The sequence below is a fragment of the Mesoplodon densirostris genome, chromosome 15 (assembly GCF_025265405.1).
Source record: "Mesoplodon densirostris isolate mMesDen1 chromosome 15, mMesDen1 primary haplotype, whole genome shotgun sequence".
Lineage (NCBI taxonomy): Eukaryota > Metazoa > Chordata > Mammalia > Artiodactyla > Ziphiidae > Mesoplodon > Mesoplodon densirostris.
This window is the reverse complement of record NC_082675.1, coordinates 49,460,623-49,482,155: the sequence shown is the minus strand read 5'-3', so window position 1 is coordinate 49,482,155 and position 21,533 is coordinate 49,460,623. Positions and strand designations below refer to the sequence as shown.

The 21,533-nt window shown below is 38.9% G+C and overlaps 1 protein-coding gene across 6 annotated transcripts in view; it reads left to right on the top strand.

Annotated features, from left to right (window-relative positions):
* Positions 1-21,533, top strand: part of NOL4 (nucleolar protein 4) — a 406,054-nt gene that overhangs the window by 208,069 nt on the left and 176,452 nt on the right. For all 6 annotated transcript variants that reach the window (XM_060118818.1, XM_060118817.1, XM_060118814.1 and 3 more), the window contains one exon: positions 20,811-21,094. In XM_060118818.1, coding sequence (XP_059974801.1) covers positions 20,811-21,094 — 284 coding nt within the window. The remainder of the gene's footprint in view (positions 1-20,810; positions 21,095-21,533) is intronic.

The following is a 21,533-nucleotide window of genomic DNA, read 5'->3' as shown; positions in this document are numbered from 1 at the left end:
TACCTCCCACAATTGCATATTCAACCAGTTAGTTGTCAGAGATGATCTACATTAATTTCTCACATGTGGCCCCAAAACTCTTGAAAGAGAATTGCTTCTAGATTCTAGGATTTCTTCCTGCCCCTGACCAAGAAAAATGAAACCAAGACTTCAGATTTTTATTGGGTTAGAAGTTTTTAGTGCCCAAGGGAATCTGTATTGTTAACAATCTACCTAGGAAATTCTGAAGAAATTAAAGTTTGAGAAACACTGATACACACCAATCATTGAAATATACTTGAATAATTTTGAGTGGTATTACCTATCTTAATGCACCATAGACATTCCTTGATGTTTTTCACTGTATTCATTTTATATTGCTGTGTAATAAATTACCACAAGCTTAATAGCTTTGTAGGTCAAGAGTTGAAGCAAGTTCAACTCTGTTCTAAGCTCCAGGTATCACAAAGGCTAAAATCAAGGTGTCAACCTGTCTAACCTCTTATCAGGAGACTCTGGTAAAGAATCCACTTCAGAGCTTATTCAAGTTGTAGGCAGAGGTTACTTCCTTGTGGTTGTAGGACTGAGGTCCCTGTTTCCTCATCAGCTGTCAGCCCTGCCCCTTAACACTGCTTGCATTCTCTTATGTGACCTCCTCCATCTTCAAGCCATCAGTGGCACAGTGAGAAACCTTTTGTGCTTTGGATCTCTCTAATTTCCTTTTTTGCCACTAACTGGAGAGAGCTCTGTGCTTTTAACTGTTCATGTAATTGATCAAGCCCAGTCAGGTAATCTCCCTATTAAACATCTTCTGTACCATATGACATACCATAATCACAGGAGTAATATCTCATCATATTTATAGGTTCTAGGAATTAGAGTGTGGAATCTTGTGGGGAGGGGCACTTTTAGATTCTTCCTACCAGTGTCTAATGCAGTAACACAATATTTATTAATAAATAAATGGTTCACGAACATATAAGGAGAAGTAAAAAGACACAGTTTATTTAAACAGACACTAAATAGATATGTGATTGTGATCTCCTATGATTGTCCAATTCAACAAATAGTTATTGTATAATTACCATGTGCTAATCACAGATTGATAAAGGAATAAGAACTAGAACTTACCCTCCAATAGCTTACATTTCATAATTAAACACCTCTAGAGAGAAACTTATTTGATGTTTTGATAATTTTGTCAGAGTGACTTCTCATATACTTCACAAAAAACTGATCTGAATAACTTCTAATCTTTAATCTTCTGACAGGTAATAAAAACACGTTCAAGTATTGGATTAAATTATATCTCTTGCTACAACCCCGGAAAGTGTTCTCTTTTCAAATTTAGCATCCTCTAGTTCTATGACTATATTTTATTACATGACTTCAAGTCCGTTTAACATGTACTTTGTATTTTTATCTGAACCCAGTCAAGTCTCTTAACATTTCTGTTCCTCAGAGTTTTCAGAAGTAAAACAAATATTATGCATTATTTAAGCTTTCTTTTTTCAAGTTAAAATTGTCTTTGGCTAAATTAAGCAAAAACAGTACAAAAAATGGGAATCTATGGAAGGGGCACTGGAATTTCTCACAAAATTTCATAAAGGAGTTGGTTGCCTAATAATCTGGAAAGACAAGAACTAAAGGCAGCCCTAATTTTTTTTAAATGATGCGAACTCCATCGACCATAATTGTTATACTTTCTTTCTAAAGATTAACATAAAAAGACCTAGTTTCAGTGACTCCCTTTTTCTCTGTCTCAAAGCTCCAAATTTTTCAGGGTGGCAAGTGATCATGCTTCCTGGAGCCTACACTTTTGTATTAGGAGGGGATTGTATGAACTAGGTTTCTGTCCTTATGGGTGCCTAATACATATCATCATTTTTCTGCTAACACACAGACACACAAACGCACACACACACACACACACACATCACACCATCACACATCACGCAACTTTCTTATACATCCAAAGATAATTCTACTGAAAACTTACTACCCATTTCACTTAAACCACAAACAACCTCATTTTCCCCAAATATAACTAAATCTAAGTCCTGTCCAGCTATTGCACAGAGAAAGAGAGGTGACGTTAAGAAGCCTCACTTTCTGAGGCCAGATCACCAAATAATATTCTTACCTCTTTTAGTTCTGTAATAATTGAAATTATACAGTTAATGGACTAATTAGTATATTTAAGTACCGCTACTACCCTTAAATAAAACTTAAGAAAATGAGGCATCTGTTTTTAATCCTCAGACACTTGACAGCTGACAGCAAACAAAGAAATCTAGGTAAATATTGAATTAGTTGCAATATTTCTGTGCCTTATTCCAAAGCCATAGCTAGTAGTTATGATGAACCAGCTCCACTACTCCTTCCATATTTTCTTTTCTTTCACTAGCAATTAAACGACTCAGGGTATTTGCCAGGTGGGGTGTCATGTCAGGAAATGAGATTTGTCTCTGCCTGCAAAGATTGCTTTGACAATATTTTTCTTTCTGCAGAGCAGAATGAGAAATGCTTCAGGTGTTCTTGTGGACCTTCATTCCAACCCATTTTGGTTTTCGGACATCTTATTCCCCAGGTTCTCAGGATCAATGATAGCAGGCAATACATAGCTCTTCTGTTTCTCTCTTCCCACAGTGGCCTGCGTGGTGTGAAATGGTCAGTTGTCTAGCTCATTTCTTGGAAGTATCCTTCCTACAGGCAAACAGAACCTAAAGCTGTAGAGAAGAATTGTGAGAAGTGTCACTTCCATCTCTGGAAAGACCTTGTTTTCCAGACTGATATTGTGGCTAAGAGAGGTAACCCCAAGTATCAGTAACTGGTTTAGAACATGACCACATCCTGGAAGGCAGCCCCTCAGGTTCAGGTAATATCTCTCAGGGCATCACAGCTATTTTTAAAAATGTTTTTCTTTTTTATTCTTTCTTTTCTTTTTAAAAATTTATTTATTTACTTACTTATTTTGGCCATGATGTACAGCATGCAGGGTCTTAGTTCACTGACCAGGGATTGAACCCATGCCCCCTGCAGTGGAAGTACGGAGTCTTAACCACTGTACCACAAGGGAAGTCCCCTACCACAGCTATTTTTAAAAGTTTTTAATAGTTCATTCCATTATTTTTTAAGGTCTGTAATTTGTTAGGGATGGAGTAGGTAAAAAGAGCAATGACTCCAAGGGAAATCTTCCAGTTGCTTCATTTCTTTTCCTGCGATGTGATTTCATTGATTAAATTTAATGTGTGTGGGGAAAAAAGGTAGCATATAAAACATTCAGAGGTTCATATATAGTTGTGTTAGAGAAAGAATGGGCAAGAAATACAGGACCAAGTCAAAAGTAAGCGTCCATCTACTGAGGACAAGTAACTATCCCCTCTAATTAAAGGCATCAAATACAAATGCTCTGCCACAGAGTAGTTAGCAAGCTTCTCAGATTTTTGTACTTTACCAAGATCTTAAGATTGGGTACTTTGTTGGCAAACTGGGTACTCAGATCAACATGGTGATGGAAGCCCCCAGTGCCTGCCCATGTGTATCCTCTACCCCTGTTTTAATTGCCACGCAATTCATGATCCCACTGAGCAAACCTAGGTTTGGCAGGTAGGATGATTGATGTCCACAGGAAAAGTCACCCTGTACACTTGATTATGAAGTTCAACTCCTATGCTAGTGGGGTTTTGTTGGAAATTTACATGGATATGAACATTTTAAGCCCTTAGCCTATTGTGAAAGATCTATCAAATATCATCCTTCCTCCAACTTCTCTTTAAAAATACTCCAAACTGTTCTTTTTCACGTCTCTATACCATTTGGCTGCTGCCAAAGAAATGGTGTAAAAAATAACTGTAGATTATCTTTGTTCTAAAGAGAATATACAACTAGGCTTACTGCTCAAAGTCTTGCCCATTTAGTGGATTTTCTTCTGTATTTGGGTCTCTCCATGAAAGGACTGTACCTTTGCAGTGTTTCACAGAGTTATGGAAACTAGGCTGACATTTTTCGTTCTCAGTTTTTTGGGTTTTTTTTTTTTTTTTGCGGTACGCGGGCCTCTCACTGTTGTGGCCTCTCCCGTTGCGGAGCACAGGCTCTGGACACGCAGGCTCAGCGGCCATGGCTCACGGTCTCAGCAGCCACGGCTCACGGTCCCAGCCACTCCGCGGCATGTGGGATCCTCCCGGACCAGGGCACGAACCCGCGTCCCCTGCATCGGCAGGCAGACTCTCAACCACTGCGCCACCAGGGAAGCCCCATTCTCAGTTTTTATAAAGAACTTCTTTTAAGACACTTAGGCAGAGATAAAAGAAACAACTGTTGTGTGACAGTTTTCAGCAACCTGCTCACACACCGCTGGGGCTGAACAGACTCATTTCTATATATAGCACTTCCACTTGATGAGGAAGGACTACTGAGCATGCCTAAACACAATGTTTAGTGGACCAAGTGTGCTCAGTTCATGATGTCCAACTGGAAAAGAGTTAGGAGCTCTTATCAAAAAGCAAAGTCACTCAAGGAAAAATACATTGCCTTACACTAAAACCTTGGTTGTCCTGACAAAAATTCTCCTGTTAGGGATTACCCCTGGCTCCACACTCAATTTTGGTCTGCTACAGATACCTGATTCATTTTGTCTTCATGAAGGTCAAGTGGAAAATCCCCTTTCACTGTAATCTACACCAGACGAAACCTACTAGGTGATGTGCCTTTTCTTATTGGTAAAGAAGTCAAGTTTTAACAACATATCCTTCACTTTGGAGTGGGTGTATAGTATATAGTTATGCTCCAGAACACTAGATTCCCCTCATCAAGAATGCAGGCCCTTATATTTTAGAGTTATCATCCATCCCTTATCATCATGTCTTACCAAGGCAGACATGATTATACCATTTTTGCTACCCAGAAATTTTAGTATGGTTTCATCATATGTAGAACTGTTTGTGGTTTCTAGTAGGGTTTGGTTTGGCAGTTAAAGTCCCCTGTGAACTCGATTGTGGTACAGAACCGGAGAATTAATATGATCCTGGGACATGGCAGCGAGTGAAAGCAAATGGCTTGTTGTGACCTGGTGGACAGGAACTCAGAAGGATGCCTTAGGCAGAATAATGGCTGATTTGTTCAAGTTAGTGAAGGAATCGGATCCAAAAAGGTTAACAGACAAAATAGAAGTATGGCTGCTTATGTCTTATCACTGTGAGCCAAGGGCACTTCCCAGAGAGGGGAGCTCCTGTGAGGTAGAAAGACCCAACAGTGCTTGCTGTAAGGATAAATTTGAAGATAGCCAAAGTCCTATCCAGCTACATGACACTTGCTTCAAATAGTAAGCTTGTTATCTTTGGTCTTCTTTTTCTTTTTTTTTCATTGCTTTTCAGCTTTTCAAGATAAAGTATTTCCTGACTTATTACTGGCAAGGCAAAAAAACCCTCCTGAGTTGTTGTTTGTCTAAATGCCAAATTAGGGGAAACTCCTTTTGGATCGCATTAATTTTAGCTTTAATTAGAATATTTCTTTTCAGAATCACTTAGCCCAAATCTGTCACCTTTTTTTCATTTAACTTAGTTTTCAGTTTAAGATAATTCATGGTAAATCCCTGAGTCGCTCCTTTTATAAATTTTTAAATCACTTTCTAATAGAATGGTTTTATTATAATACTACATGACATTGTTTCTTGTTTCTATTGCCCATTTAATGTGTTTTCTTGAACATTTCTCTCCAGTGGTTAGCTGTCAGTTTTCATGGAAAACATTGAACTTCTATATTATAATTGTCTTAGATTTATTTTAAATTTAATGAGATTTTATCATCATATATACTTCTTGTTGTATGCGACAGAACATAAAAGACCCACGGTATCAATTGTTTTGGTTTTAAGTTATAACAGTAAAATAACTTCTTGAGTGAGTTGATAATACTACATGAATGTCTTATTCAGCTGCATTAGTACATTATGCTATCTATGACATCATTTGTCTTATTATCAAATTAATTTATATAAATGACATCAACTTTGTATAAAGCATTCTATATATACACACATATATATGTATACATATATATCCATACCTATATAATTTTCACTTACCTCTAACTGAAAGTTAACATTTTATTGTATTATAAATGTAGTCAGTAAAACACACTATTCACAGTAACTGTGACTTCATCAGCAAAATAAATCAGAGATATTTTCAAATTACATTGTAATTATTAAAAATGTTAATGCCTATCATTTTCTATAAAATGTCTAGTTCTTTGAAACGCTAAACAAGCTAATGGGTAAGCATGAAAATAGTAAGTTATAACTTATTTAAACAATTAAGAAACCATTCATAAGTTATTACATTAATGGCCATTTCAAAAAATAGGTCCCCTTGGAACTGGGAGAATGCTTTGTTATCAGTCACTTGACAGTAGCTCTGAGGTGGGAACAGAGATAGACTTTTAATAGACTAGACTCACATAGTCAGTAGGCTTCTCCAAGTACCTACCCTGGGAGAACTGTTAATGACTTTATGTGATCCGGAAAAAGGAATATACAGTAAAAGATCCACAACTTTACTGAAATATACAGTTTCCTGTCTTAGTATGTAGAATTGTAGAATATACTCAATTCCCTGTCCTCTTCCAGCTCTTTCCTGCCTGTGGTTCTTTTTCTTTTATACTCTCTGAAGTAGAATAACCTCCACTATCACCATCATATATCTCACCTCTTTCAAATTGCACCTCTTGTAACCTGCCTTCTCTGATATCTTCCTCATCCCCAGTGATGTATAGGCAACTTTTCTTTCTCCTAAGAACCTAGTTTATTCATTGTGCCTTATATGAAACTCATCTAGGATAGATACTGCTTTCTGCCTTGCACTGTAATTCTTTTGTTATAGTCTAAGAACAAATTCCATGTGGAGTCTATGGACTCACAATCTCAAGAAGAGTGTCTAGCACAAAATAGGTATTTGGTTAAAATTTGTAAAGAAAGTAATATAAAGAATATACATTATTTCCTCATTGGTAGCTCAGAATTAGTCTTATTTAATTATTGTGCTGAGCTTAAGTTATATGCTTCGGAACACGTAGCTTATCTCAGTGCCATCACTATCCTGCTCCTTTAATTAGAGCCCATTCTTCCAATGGCAAGGGCCGAATTAAGAGCTCCCAAACAAGGATAGCACCCTTCGTATAATTAATTTACTGGAAAACTGAATCTCCTTGTTACTTTCTTACTCTCAATATTCGTTTGATCTCTTTAAAATCAATGTCCTATAACCTTTCAGCAGTGGTCATGCATGCATATGTAACACACATATGACTTTATCTGCATCAGTAAACTTCTCCTTAGTCTGAATGTTTTGACTTCAAAATGTAGTCAAAGGACTAGAGATGGGAGACTATGTTGCATTTTGGGGCAAACAATAAATAGTTTTTTGGACCTTATAAGCATCTGGCCTGCATTTTAGGATTAAATTTCCAAGTATTAATCTTAAAACAAAGATGATATATATTTTTTTCCTATTCATTTTTCCCAAGACATTTGGCCTAAAGGCCATAATGAAGAGCTACTGAAAGTGAGTACAAAAGTAGGTCAGGTGCTTTGGGAGATTTCAAATATATATCACATATATTTATACACAGAAATAGAGATATACATGTATACATATATAGAGAAATAGATATATGTATGTATATATATATAGAGATAGATATACATATTATGTATATTAATAGATCTACTTAAATATACATACACACATACACCACACACTGTTATAGGTTAATTCTTTTTATATAGGGAGAACTAACCATTGACTCTGGTGCTGATGAACTACTTCACACAAAGTGCTGGTGGGGATGTTAGAAATAATTTAAGCAAATGGTATTTCTAGGGTCTGTACTAATTGGTGGAGGGAATGGAGAGTAGGGAAGGAGAAAGAAGTAAACAAATAGGCTGCCACTCATGGTTAGTGTGATAGACAAGAGCCAAGCTCACTTGGACAGCCCCCTTGGCAACACTAAATTCATCCCATCAAAACTAACCTCAACACAAACACAACCCAAATATCCCACTGCCCTTCTGATGTCACTAGATTCCACACTACCTGTCACCATATTCCACATTCTCCTCTGTTGCTAGGTACACTGGGCACCTTAATTTCCAAAGCTCCAGGTGCTGTTTTTCCTTGAGATTCAAATACAGAGTTTTTGGTTCCAATGCTATGGTACCCAGGCTGAAATTTGAGAGAAACACCATTGTCAGGGCTTGTGAACCTAAAGGTCATATCTACAGATCTAAACACTACACTCTCTGTGTAGCAGCCCGGTACCCACATGCCAGCAGCCACTCAAGATGGAGCAAACTCTGTTGGGTAAGGAAGCAGATTTCCCATGTAAAGCAGTAAACTGATGTGAATTGTTATGATAAACAGGAGTCTTAGATTTGTGGTCTAATTCTGAAAAAGTATCTTTAAGGAAGAGAGAATAAAAGCCATTAATGTGGTTTTATGAAATAGACAATAAAAAATCGTTACGGTATCATGTCTGCTCACCTCTTTATATTAAATTTTTCTAATACAGCCATCAAAAACTTTGTTTTAAATTTTTATTTATGAAACAGAGGCACGTGAGATTATCAGTTCTTTTACCATTTACAAGATAAAATATGTGGATATGTGTTTGTTACAAATGAGTGAATAATTAATTTTTTTTTTTTTTTTTTTTTTTTGCTGTACGCGGGCCTCTCACTGCTGTGGCCTCTCCCGTTGCGGAGCACAGGCTCCGGACACACAGGCCCCGCGGCCATGGCTCGCGGGCCCAGCCGCTCCGCGGCATGTGGGATCCTCCGGGATCGGGGCACGAACCCGTGTCCCCTGCATCGGCAGGTGGACTCTCAACCACTGCGCCACCAGGGAGGCCCTGTGAATAATTAATTTGTTCTTCATGAAACATACTGATTTACTCAGGAATAAAATATGTAAAGCTGTTGAATTTAGTTACCTTGGTAACATCTGGAGTGAACCACTCTGTCTAAAAATATTTTCTCCTTTATTGTTTATTCTTTATACAAAAATTATAAATACATGACTTTTATTAAAGACTCTCCTGATAAATGATGTTTCTCTTACCTGAAAAATGAATAAACGGTATACTATTTATTAATATGTAAGATGATATCAGATTAAAGAAACAGATATAGCTTGTTTAATTTTTTTTTTGTGTGTGTGTTTGCTCTTTTCTTTTTTTTTTTTTTCCATTTTTTTTTATTAGTTTCTGCTTTATAACAAAGTGAATCAGTCATACATATACATCTGTTCCCACATCCCCTCCCTCATGCATCTCCCTCCCTCCCACCCTCCCTATCCCTCCCCTCCAGGCAGTCACAAAGCACCGAGCTGATCTCCCTGTGCTCTGCGGCTGCTTCCCACTGTCTATCTAGCCTACGTTTGGTAGTGTATATATGTCCATGCCTCTCTTTCGCTTTGTCACAGCTTACCCTTCCCCCTCCCCATATCCTCAAGTCCATTCTCAAGTAGGTCTGTGTCTTTATTCCCGTTTTACCCCTAGGTTCTTCATGACATTTTTTTTTCTTATATTCCATATATATGTGTTAGCATACGGTATTTGTCTTTCTCTTTCTGACTTACTTCACTCTGTATGACAGACTCTAGGTCTATCCACCTCATTACAAATAGCTCAGTTTCGTTTCTTTTTATGGCTGAGTAATATTCCATTGTATATATGTGCCACATCTTCTTTATCCATTCATCAGATGATGGACACTTAGGTTGTTTCCAGCTCCTGGCTATTGTGAATAGAGCTGCAATGAACATTTTGGTACATGTCTCTTTTTGAATTATGGTTTTCTCAGGGTATATGCCTAGTAGTGGGATTGCTGGATCATATGGTAGTTCTATTTTTAGTTTTTTAAGGAACCTCCATACTGTTCTCCATAGTGGCTATACCAATTCACATTCCCACCAGCAGTGCAAGAGTGTTCCCTTTTCTCCACACCCTCTCCAGCATTTATTGTTTCTAGATTTCTTGATGATGGCCATTCTGACTGGTGTGAGATGATATCTCATTGTAGATTTGATTTGCATTTCTCTAATGATTAATGATGTTGAGCATTCTTTCATGTGTTTGTTGGCAGTCTGTATATCTTCTTTGGAGAAATGCCTATTTAAGTCTTCTGCCCATTTTTGGATTGGGTTGTTTGTTTTTTTGCTATTGAGCTGCATGAGCTGTTTATAAATTTTGGAGATTAATCCTTTGTCAGTTGCTTCATTTGCAAATATTTTCTCCCATTCTGAGGGTTGTCTTTTGGTCTTCTTTATGGTTTCCTTTGCTGTGCAAAAGCTTTTCAGTTTCATTAGGTCCCATTTGTTTATCTTTGTTTTTATTTCCATTTCTCTAGGAGGTGGGTCCAAAAGGATCTTGCTGTGATTTATGTCATAGAGTGTTCTACCTATGTTTTCCTCTAAGAGTTTGATAGTTTCTGGCCTTACATTTAAGTCTTTAATCCATTTTGAGCTTATTTTTGTGTATGGTGTTAGGGAATGATCTAATCTCATACTTTTACAAGTCCCTGTCCAGTTTTCCCAGCACCACTTATTGAAGAGGCTGTCCTTTCTCGACTGTACATTCCTGCCTCCTTTATCAAAGATAAGCTGGCCATATGTGCGTGGGTTTATCTCTGGGCTTTCTATCCTGATCCACTGATCTATCTTTCTGTTTTTATGCCAGTACCACACTGTCTTAATTACTGTAGCTTTGTAGTATAGTCTGAAGTCAGGGAGCCTGATTCCTCCAGCTCCGTTTTTCGTTCTCAAGATTGCTTTGGCTATTCGGGGTCTTTTGTTTTTCCAAACAAATTTTGAAATTTTTTGTTCTAGTTCTGTGAAAAATGCCAGTGGTAGTTTGATAGGGATTGCATTGAATCTGTAGATTGCTTTGGGTAGTAGAGTCATTTTCACAATATTGATTCTTCCAATCCAGGAGCATGGTATATCTCTCCATCTGTTTGTATCATCTTTAATTTCTTTCATCAGTGTCTTATAATTTTCTGCATACAGGTCTTTTGTCTCCTTAGGTAGGTTTATTCCTAGATATTTTATTCTTTTTGTTGCAATGGTAAATGGGAGTGTTTTCTTGATTTCATTTTCAGATTTTTCATCATTAGTGTACAGGAATGCCAGAGATTTCTGTACATTAATTTTGTAACCTGCTACTTTACCAAATTCATTGATTAGCTCTAGTAGTTTTTCGGTAGCATCTTTAGGATTCTCTATGTATAGTATCATGTCATCTGCAAACAATGACAGCTTTACTTGTTCTTTTCCGATTTGGATTCCTTTTATTTCCTTTTCTTCTCTGATTGCTGTGGCTAAAACTTCCAAAACTAGGTTGAATAAGAGTGGTGAGAGTGGGCAACCTTGTCTTGTTCCTGATCTTAGTGGAAATGGTTTCAGTTTTTCACCATTGAGGACAATGTTGGCTGTGGGTTTGTCATATATGGCCTTTATTATGTTGAGGAAAGTTCCCTCTATGCCTACTTTCTGCAGGGTTTTTATCATAAATGGGTGTTGAATTTTGTCGAAAGCTTTCTCTGCATCTATTGAGATGATCATATGGTTTTTCTCCTTCAACTTGTTAATATGGTGTATCACATTGATTGATTTGCGTATATTGAAGAATCCTTGCATTCCTGGGATAAACCCCACTTGATCATGGTGTATGATCCTTTTAATGTGCTGTTGGATTCTGTTTGCTAGTATTTTGTTGAGGATTTTTGCATCTATGTTCATCAGTGATATTGGCCTGTAGTTTTCTTTCTTTGTGACATCCTTGCCTGGTTTTGGTATCAAGGTGATGGTGGCCTCGTAGAATGAGTTTGGGAGTGTTCCTTCCTCTGAAATTGTTTGGAAGAGTTTGAGAAGGATGGGTGTTAGTTCTTCTCTAAATGTTTGATAGAATTCGCCTGTGAAGCCATCTGGTCCTGGGCTTTTGTTTGATGGAAGATTTTTAATCACAGTTTCAATTTCAGTGCTTGTGATTGGTCTATTCATATTTTCTATTTCTTCCTGAGTCAGTCTTGGCAGGTTGTGCATTTCTAAGAATTTGTCCATTTCTTCCAGGTTGTCCATTTTATTGGCATAGAGTTGCTTGTAGTAATCTCTCATGATCTTTTGTATTTCTGCAGTGTCAGTTGTTACTTCTCCTTTTTCATTTCTAATTCTATTGATTTGAGTCTTCTCCCTTCTTTTCTTGATGAGTCTGGCTAATGGTTTGTCAATTTTGTTTATCTTCTCAAAGAACCAGCTTTTAGGTTGGTTGATCTTTGCTATCGTTTCCTTCATTTCTTTTTCATTTATTTCTGATCTGATCTTTATGATTTCTTTCCTTCTGCTAGCTTTGGGGGTTTTTTGTTCTTCTTTCTCTAATTGCTTTAGGTGCAGGGTCAGGTTGTTTACTCGAAATGTTTCCTGTTTCTTAAGGTGGGATTGTATTGCTATAAACTTCCCCCTTAGAACTGCTTTTGCTGCATCCCACAGGTTTTTGGTCGTCGTGTCCCCATTGTCATTTGTTTCTAGGTAGTTTTTGATTTCCTCTTTGATTTCTTCAATAATCACTTCATTATTGAGTAGTGTATTGTTTTGCCTCCATGTGTTTGTATTTTTTACAGATCTTTTCCTGTAATTGATGTCTAGTCTCATAGCATTGTGGTCGGAAAAGATACTTGATACAATTTCAATTTTCTTAAATTTACCAAGGCTTGATTTGTGACCCAAGATATGATCTATCCTGGAGAATGTTCCATGAGCACTTGAGAAAAATGTGTATTCTGTTGTTTTTGGATGAAATGTCCTATAAATATCAACTAAGTCCATCTTGTTTAATGTATCATTTAAAGCTTGTGTTTCCTTATTTATTTTCATTTTGGACGATCTGTCCATTGGTGAAAGTGGGGTGTTAAAGTCCCCTACTATGATTGTGTTACTGTCGATTTCCCCTTTTATGGCTGTTAGTATTTGCCTTATGTATTGAGGTGCTCCTATGTTGGGTGCATAAATATTTACAATTGTTATATCTTCTTCTTGGATCGATCCCTTGATCATTATGGAGTGTCCTTCTTTGTCTCTTCTAATAGTCTTTATTTTAAAGTCTATTTTGTCTGATATAAGAATTGCTACTCCAGCTTTCTTTTGATTTCCATTTGCATGGAATATCTTTTTCCATCCCCTTACTTTCAATCTGTATGTGTCTTTAGGTCTGAAGTGGGTCTCTTGTAGACAGCATATATATGGGTCTTGTTTTTGTATCCATTCAGCCACTCTGTGTCTTTTGGTGGGAGCATTTAGTCCATTTACATTTAAGGTAATTATTGATATGTATGTTCCTATTCCCATTTCCTTAATTGCTTTGGGTTCGTTATTGTAGGTATATTCCTTCTGTTGTGTTTCTTGCCTAGAGAAGTTCCTTTAGCATTTGTTGTAAAGCTGGTTTGGTGGTGCTGAACTCTCTCAGCTTTTGCTTGTCTGTAAACGTTTTAATTTCTCCATCAAATCTGAATGAGATCCTTGCTGGGTAGAGTAATCTTGGCTGCAGGTTTTTCTCCTTCATCACTTTAATTATGTCCTGCCACTCCCTTCTGGCTTGTAGAGTTTCTGCTGAGAGATCAGCTGTTAACCTGATGGGGATTCCCTTGTGTGTTATTTGTTGTTTTTCCCTTGCTGCTTTTAATATGATTTGTGTTTAATTTTTGACAGTTTGATTAATATGTGTCTTGGTGTATTTCTCCTTGGATTTATTCTGTATGGGACTCTCTGTGCCTCCTGGACTTGATTAACTATTTCCTTTCCCATATTGGGGAAGTTTTCAACTATAATCTCTTCAAATATTTTCTCAGTCCCTTTCTTTTTCTCTTCTTCTTCTGGAACCCCTATAATTCGAATGTTGGTGCGTTTAATGTTGTCCCAGAGGTCTCTGAGACTGTCCTCTGTTCTTTTCATTCTTTTTTCTTTATTTTGCTCTGCATCAGTTATTTCCACTATTTTATCTTCCACCTCACTTATCCGTTCTTCTGCCTCAGTTATTCTGCTATTGATCCCATCTAGAGTATTTTTTATTTCATGTATTGTGTTTTTAATCGATGCTTGATTCATCTTTAGTTCTTCTAGGTCCTTGTTAACTGTTTCTTGCATTTTGTCTATTCTATTTCCAAGATTTTGGATCATCTTTACCATCATTATTCTGAATTCTTTTTCAGGTAGACTGCCTATTACCTCTTCATTTTTAGGTCTGGTAGGTTTTTATCTTGCTCCTTCACCTGCTGTGTGTTTTTCTGTCTTCTCATTTTGCTTATGTTACTGTGTTTGGGGTCTCCTTTTTGCAGGCTGCAGATTCGTAGTTCCCGTTGTTTTTCGTGTCTGACCCCAGTGGCTAAGGTTGTTTCAGTAGGTTGTATAGGCTTCCTGGTGGGGGGGACTAATGCCTGTGTTCTGGTGGTTGAGGCTCGATCTTGTCTTTCTGGTGGACAGGTCCACGTCTGGTGGTGTGTTTTGGGGTGCCTATGGCCTTATTATGTTTTTAGGTAGCTTCTCTGCTAATGGGTGGGGTTGTGTTCCTGCCTTGCTAGTTGCTTGGCATAGGGTGACCAGCACTGTAGCTTGCTGGTCGTTGACTGAAGCTGGGTGCTGGTGTTGGGATGGAGATCTCTGGGAGATTTTCGCTGCTTGATATTATGTGGAGCTGGGAGGTCTCTTGTGGACCCGTGTCCTGAAGTTGGCTCTCCCACTTCAGAGGCACAGCACTGGCTCCTGGCTGCAGCACCAAGAGCCTTTCATCCACCCAGCTCAGAATAACAGGGAGAAAAAGCAGAAAGAAAGAATTAGTAGAAGAAAGAAAGAGAGAGGGAAAGAAAGGAAGAAGGGAAGAAAGGAAGGAAGGAAGGAAGAAAGAAAGAAAGGAGGGAGGGAGTGAGGAAGGATGGAAAGAAAGAAGGAAAGAAAGGAGGGAGGGAGGGGGCAATGAAAGCAAAAGGAAGAGTGAATGGAAGAAGGGAGGGAGGGAGGGAGGAAGGGAAGAAAGAAAGAAAGACAGGAGGGAGGGAGGGAGGAAGGAAAGAAAAAGAAAGTGGAAAGAAGAAGGGTGGGAGGGAGGGAGGAAAGAAAAAGAAAGAAGGAAAGGAAGAGCGGAGGGAGGGAGGGAGGAAGGGAGGGTAGGAAAAAAAGAAAGAGCAGGTAAAGTAAAATAGAATAAAGTATGAAATATAGTAGCGTTATTAAAATTAGAAAGTAATTATTGAAAAAAAAAAAAAAAAAAAAAACGGACCGATAGAACCCTGGGACATATGGTGGAAGCAAAGCTATACAGAGAGAATCTTACACAGGAGATTACACATACACATTCACAAAAAGAGAGCAGGGGGAAAAATCAAAAATCTTGCTCTCCAAGCCCACCTCCTCAATTTGGGATAATTCGTTGTAAAAAGAGGAAAAGGGCAAGAAGTCTGAAATCTTGCTCTCTAAGTCCACCTCCTTACTTTGGAATAATTCGTTGTAAAAAGAGGAAAAGGGGGGAAAGTCTTAAATCTTGTCCTCATAGTCCACTTCCTCAATTTGGGATGATTCGCTGTCCATTCATGCACTCCACAGACGCAGGGCACATCAAATGGACCGTGGAGCTTTAATCCGCTGCCTCCGAGGCTGCACAGAGAGATTTCCCTGACTCTGCTCTCACAGCTCCCGGGTCTCAGCCTTGGACCTGGCCCCGCCTCTGTGCGTAGGTCGCCGGAGGGCGTCCGTTCTTCGCTCAGACAGGACGGGTTTAAAGGAGCCGCTGATTCGGGGGCTCTGGCTCACTCATGCAGAGGGGAGGGAGGGGCGCGCAGTGTGGGGCGGGCCTGCGGCGGCAGAGGCCGGTGTGACGTTGCAGCAGCCCGTGGCGCTCCGTGCGCTTTCCCGGGAAAGCCGTCCCCGGGTCTCGGGACCCCGGCAGTGGCGGGGTGCACAGGTCCCCCGGAAGGCGGGGCGGACAGTGACCCGCGCTCGCACACAGGCCCCGCGGCTGCGGCGGCGGCGGGCGGCGGCAGGCGGCGGCGGTGGCGGGCGGCGGGGGGCGGCGGCGGCAGCGGGCCTCATCGGCGGCGGCGGCGGGCGGCGGCAGGCGGCGGCGGCGGCGGGCCGCGGGGGCGGCGGCGGCGGCGGGCCGCGGGCGCGGCGGCGGCGGCGACGGGCCGCGGGGGCGGCGGCGGCGGCGGCGGGCCGCGTCGGGCGGCGGCGGCGGCGGCGGGCCGCGTCGGGCGGCGGCGGCGGCGGCGGGCCGCGTCGGCGGCGGCGGGCGGCGGCGGGCGGTGGGCGGCAGCGGGCCGCGGCGGCGGCGGGCGGCGGCGGCCCACGCCCGTCTCAGAGGTCCACGCCTTACCCGCGGCTCGCGCCTGTCTCCGGCGCTTCCCTAAGCAGCCCTTTTAATGCCCTCTCCTCGCACACCAGGAAACGAAAGTGAAAGTGAAAAAAGACTCTTGCCTCTTCAGCAACTCCAGACCCTTTCCCCGGACTCCCTCCGGGCTAGCCGTGGTGCACTAACCCCTTCAGGCTCTCTTCCTGCCGCCAGCCCCAGTCCTCTCCCTGCGCTCCGACTGAAAGCCGATACCCAAGCCTCAGCTCCCAGCCCCGCCCGCCACGGCGGCCGAGCAGACAAGCCTCTCGGGCTGGTGTGTGCCTGAGGGCACCGATCCTCTGTGCCGGAATCTCTCCGCTTTGCCCTCCACACCCCTGTTGCTGTGCTCTCCTCCGCTACTCCGAAGCTTTCCCCCTCCGCCACCTGCAGTCTCCGCCCGCGAAGGGGCTTGCAGTGTGTAGAAACCTTCCCTCCTTCACGGCTCCCTCCCACTGGTGCAGGTCCCGTCCCTATCCTATTGTCTCTGTTTATTCTTTTTTTCTTTTGCCCTACCCAGGTATGTGGGGAGTTTCTTGCCTTTTAGGGGGTCTGAGGTCTTCTGTCGGCGTTCAGTAGGTGTTCTGTAGGAGTTGTTCCACGTGTAGATGAATTTCTGATGTATCTGTGGGGAGGAAGGTGATCTCCGCGTCTTACTCTTCCGCCATCTTCCTCCGGCCCCTTGCTCTCTTTTTTTCAGCTTGTTTAATTTTTAAGTATAATTGACATTGGATTTGTTTCATGCTAATGTAGATTTAGTTTTTAAAGGTATCTTTAACGTTATATTTTTTTAACATATTGATAAACATTTCCTACATGAAACTTTTATTATTTTTTAAAGGATTCTAGTACACAAATGTTAAATCACAGTTTTCTTCATGAATTAAATAGTTGGACTTGAATGTGTCCATTATACTCTTCTTTGGATTTTCTTGGAAGGAAATAATCAGAAATGACCTTTCATACTTTAGCATAACCATATGACTTAGCATGAAATTCCAAATTACTCATACGTTATTCCCCTAATTTTTTTTTCAGACCTTGATATTTCCTTGTTAAAAGAATGTTATCAGTTTCTCAAATTAATAGCCATGGAAACTGCTACATCATATTTCTTATGGCCAGTTTCCTAAATTCTCTTGTCTTCTCTCCAAATGAGGTCTTTTCTTGAATGGGTACATAAACAGAGTAATTTAAAAATAGAATCTTGCTCTGTGAACACGTTTTAATTGTCTCACAAAATAGGTTCAGAAAATTGTTTAAAAATACTATTTTGCTGATAATTACACTGAATGCCCTTTGTTTTCATTTTTTACTAGAGCAAGGAACCTGGGCTTTGTTCTGGACCCTTGTCTATCTATTACCAATCTTAACTGTTCTTTTTCATTTTTATTGGAGTATAGTTGATTTACAAAGTTTTGTTAGTTTCAGGTGTACAGCAAAGTGTTTCAGTTATACATATACATATATTCATTTTTTTCAGATTATTTTCCCATTTAGGTTATTACAGAATATTGAGTAGAGTTCCCTGTGCTATACAGTAGGTCCTTGTTGGTTACCTATTTTATATATACTAGCGTGTGTATGTTAATTCCAATCTCCTGACTTATCCTTCCTCCCTACGTTTCCCCTTTGGTAACCATAAGTTTGTTTTTTATATCTTTTCTATTCTTAAGATATTTTTTAGTCATCCACTCATATTCTGCACTGCTGCTGTTTTAGTTTGAGCTTTCAGCAATGCTGACTTAGATGGCTTCTACATCTCGTAACTGGTCTCCCCAACTTCCATTTTGTCACCTTCATACTATTCTCATCCAAGACAGAATAATCTCTTTAAAGCATTTTTTTTCACATCACTTCCCACAGTAAATTAAAATTACTTCTGTTTACTCTTAAGGTAAAATCCAAGCTCTCTGATACACAAAACACTTATCTTCCTCCTTTTTTAGGTTTTCTTTTCTTCTGTCTCTCTTTTGCACTCAGCTCTCTACTCTTATTCCTCATGTGCCCTGCATATTCTTGCCTCTGTGACTTTGCACCTGCCGATGTCTAGGTGGGGAATGCTCTTCCCCAACTCTTCACCTGGTTAAAGCTTTGGAATTCAGCTACCTTCTTTAGAAACCTTCTCTGATGCCTTTATCCCTTGTTCTGGATTCCTTGTTCCTTTTTTACTCTGTAGTTTAGTTGCATGTTTAGTTTTCTGTCTCTTTAAATTATCTGTGAACTCATTGACTCATTGAAGCTGAAGGGGTCTCTATTGACTAAATATTTAACCCCCTTTTGGCCAAAAATAGGCACTCAGTAAATGTTTGTTGAATAAATGAATGAAGAAGTGAGCTGTACTACTCCTTCAGAACGTAAACATTATTTCCGTGAATTTAATTGATTAGAAGGCATCAAATATTTCATTGCACCTTACAAAAGGAAAGTATATTTGAGAATAGCAGAAATCAAACAAAAAAGTCACAAAAAATTGCTGAAAATTATTACTCTTGCTCACTGATATTTACATGGTTTCATCAATAGCCCTGCCCTAAAGGAAACAGTTTAATACTTTTGTCCATCATAATCCTTTAAAATGAATCGTAAATTCTTATCATAAATGTAAAGAGGAAATTAAGAGAAACAGAACTTTATTTTTTACGTAAATTTTATTTCTCACTCTGAGTAGATTGTTATTGATATATTTTCTTCTAAACAAGCTTATTATGTATTTTAAAGCCAAAAAAGTTTTCCTAATTCTGCTTTTTCTCATTTTTCCCTTTTTTCTACAGTTTTTCCATTTTTGTTATAGAATAATTATATATACATTTAGTTATATATTATAAATGATACATTTTATAATACATTATAAATTATACATAGAGTAGATAATAGAGAATATTAGAAAATCCAGTGCCACACTGTTAAGAGGACATCAGTATTAACGTTTTGGACTACAACTTTTCAGTCTTTTTGTTCTTGTGTTTATGTGTTTTCTTTTTACGAAATCGGGATCATATTGACCACACCTTTCTGTAGCTAGTTTTTTTCCATTCAGTGCCTCATGACTCACATTTTCTTGTGTATTTAAAATGGAATATTGATTAATTCCATAATCTAAACGTTCCAACATATGTTAAGCCATATTTTTATTTTTGATAATTTATATCATTTCTAGATCTTGTATTATAAACAACACTGATTTAACTGTCTTTTTACCTGCACAGAGATGCATGCAATGATTAAACTCCTTAGGCTTAATAGTCTTTGTAATGACTGGAGCAAAGTTTCTGAGCACTTTTAATGTTTCAGGTGCATATTAAACACGCATAGCTTGTACCAATATATACCCCACTAGCAAGGTGGAAGATGCTTTCATCAGAGAATTTTCACCAAATCTGGTTGTTCTCCCTGGAAAAACAAAAACTACTTGCAAAATAATTGGCAAATATCTTGTTCTCGCTTTTTTTTTAATTTACTTTTCTCTGCAATTGCATTTGAGATTGAACTGTTTTCTTTGTTTCATCTTATTATTTTATCTTCTAATTATTTTACTTCACTTCTTGTGCCTAAATTTGCCTACTAGATTAAAAATAACATTGGCTACTTCACAAGTTTATTGCTAAGGATAAACTACACATTATATGTAAAATTAGGTAGCACAATGCCAAGCACACAATTGGAGCTCAATAAATGCTAGTTGAGTCTATTCTCTAGAGAATGGACTTGGGGATATGGGGAGGGGGAAGAATAAGCTGGGACAAAGTGAGAGAGTGGCATGGACATATATACACTGCCAAACATAAAATAAATAGCTAGTGGGAAGCAGCCGCATAGCACAGGGAGATCAGCTTGGTGCTTTGTGACCACCTAGAGGGGTGGGATAGGGAGGGTGAGAGGGAGGGAGATGCAAGAGAGAAGAGATATGGGGACATATGTGTAAGTATAACTGATTCAGTTTGTTATAAAGCAGAAACTAACATCATTGTAAAGCAATTGTACTCCAATAAAGATGTTTAAAACAAACAAACAAACAAAAAAACCCACAGTATCATTTACATTAGCACGCCAAAATGAAATACTTAGGTATAAATTTAACAAAATATGTATGAGATATATATGAGGAAAACTACAAAACTCTGATGAACAAAATCAAAGAAGAACTAAGTAAATAGAGACATCTTCCATGTTCACGACTAGGAAGATTCAATATTGTCAAGTTGTAAGTTCTCAATCCCAATCAAAATCATAGCAAATTTTTATGGGTATTGTTTATGAATATTGTTGTACCTCTTGATACATTTATCCTGTTATCATTATAAATTTTCCTTTTATCTCTTGTACCAAAAAAAAAAAATGCTAGTTGAAGTAGAAACTGATTAGCATATCAATAAAATCAAAATATAAATTTTTCTTTCCAACAGATGATTCTGCTGCCGAGAGCTTTAATGGCAATGAGACTCTGGGGCATAGTTCAATTGCTTCAGGGGGAACACACTGCAGGGAAATGGGTGACTCTAACGGTGATGGCAAAACTGGGCTGGAGCCGGATGAGCAGCCACTGAACCTGAGTGACAGTCCCCTCTCAGCACAGCTGACTTCAGAATACAGAATAGATGACCACGGCAGTAATGGAAAAAACAAATATAAGAATCTGCTAATTTCTGACCTCAAGATGGAACAAGAAGCAAGAGAAAATGGAAGCAAGGTAAGGTCATGTTACAATTTTCAAAGAACTTTTAAGTTGGTCATAAAGGTCATAAAGAAATACTTATTTATACAAGACATAAAGATTATCGTCACTAAAAATATTGTAAACAAATCCCAACAATGGGTTACCAAGAAATTTATAATCATAGATACTGTGTGTTCATGTTATATAAACAGAATAAATTTCAGGAATAACAGTGAACAAAATGCATCCTTTCTTAGACAAAGTGGTGGGTTTTTATATATGGAATCACTTGATTTAATGTGTCTCACTTATATAATCTTATGCATCTGTCTTTGGGAGTTTGTTGAACTCAGATGTGAAAGTTTAGCTCTCAGAACACAATTTTGAACTATAAAAAATCACCAGTTTCTCCTTGATTGGATAGGCATATGTGGCAATAAAATTTCCATTAAATTCTTAAGTTTGCTTTAGA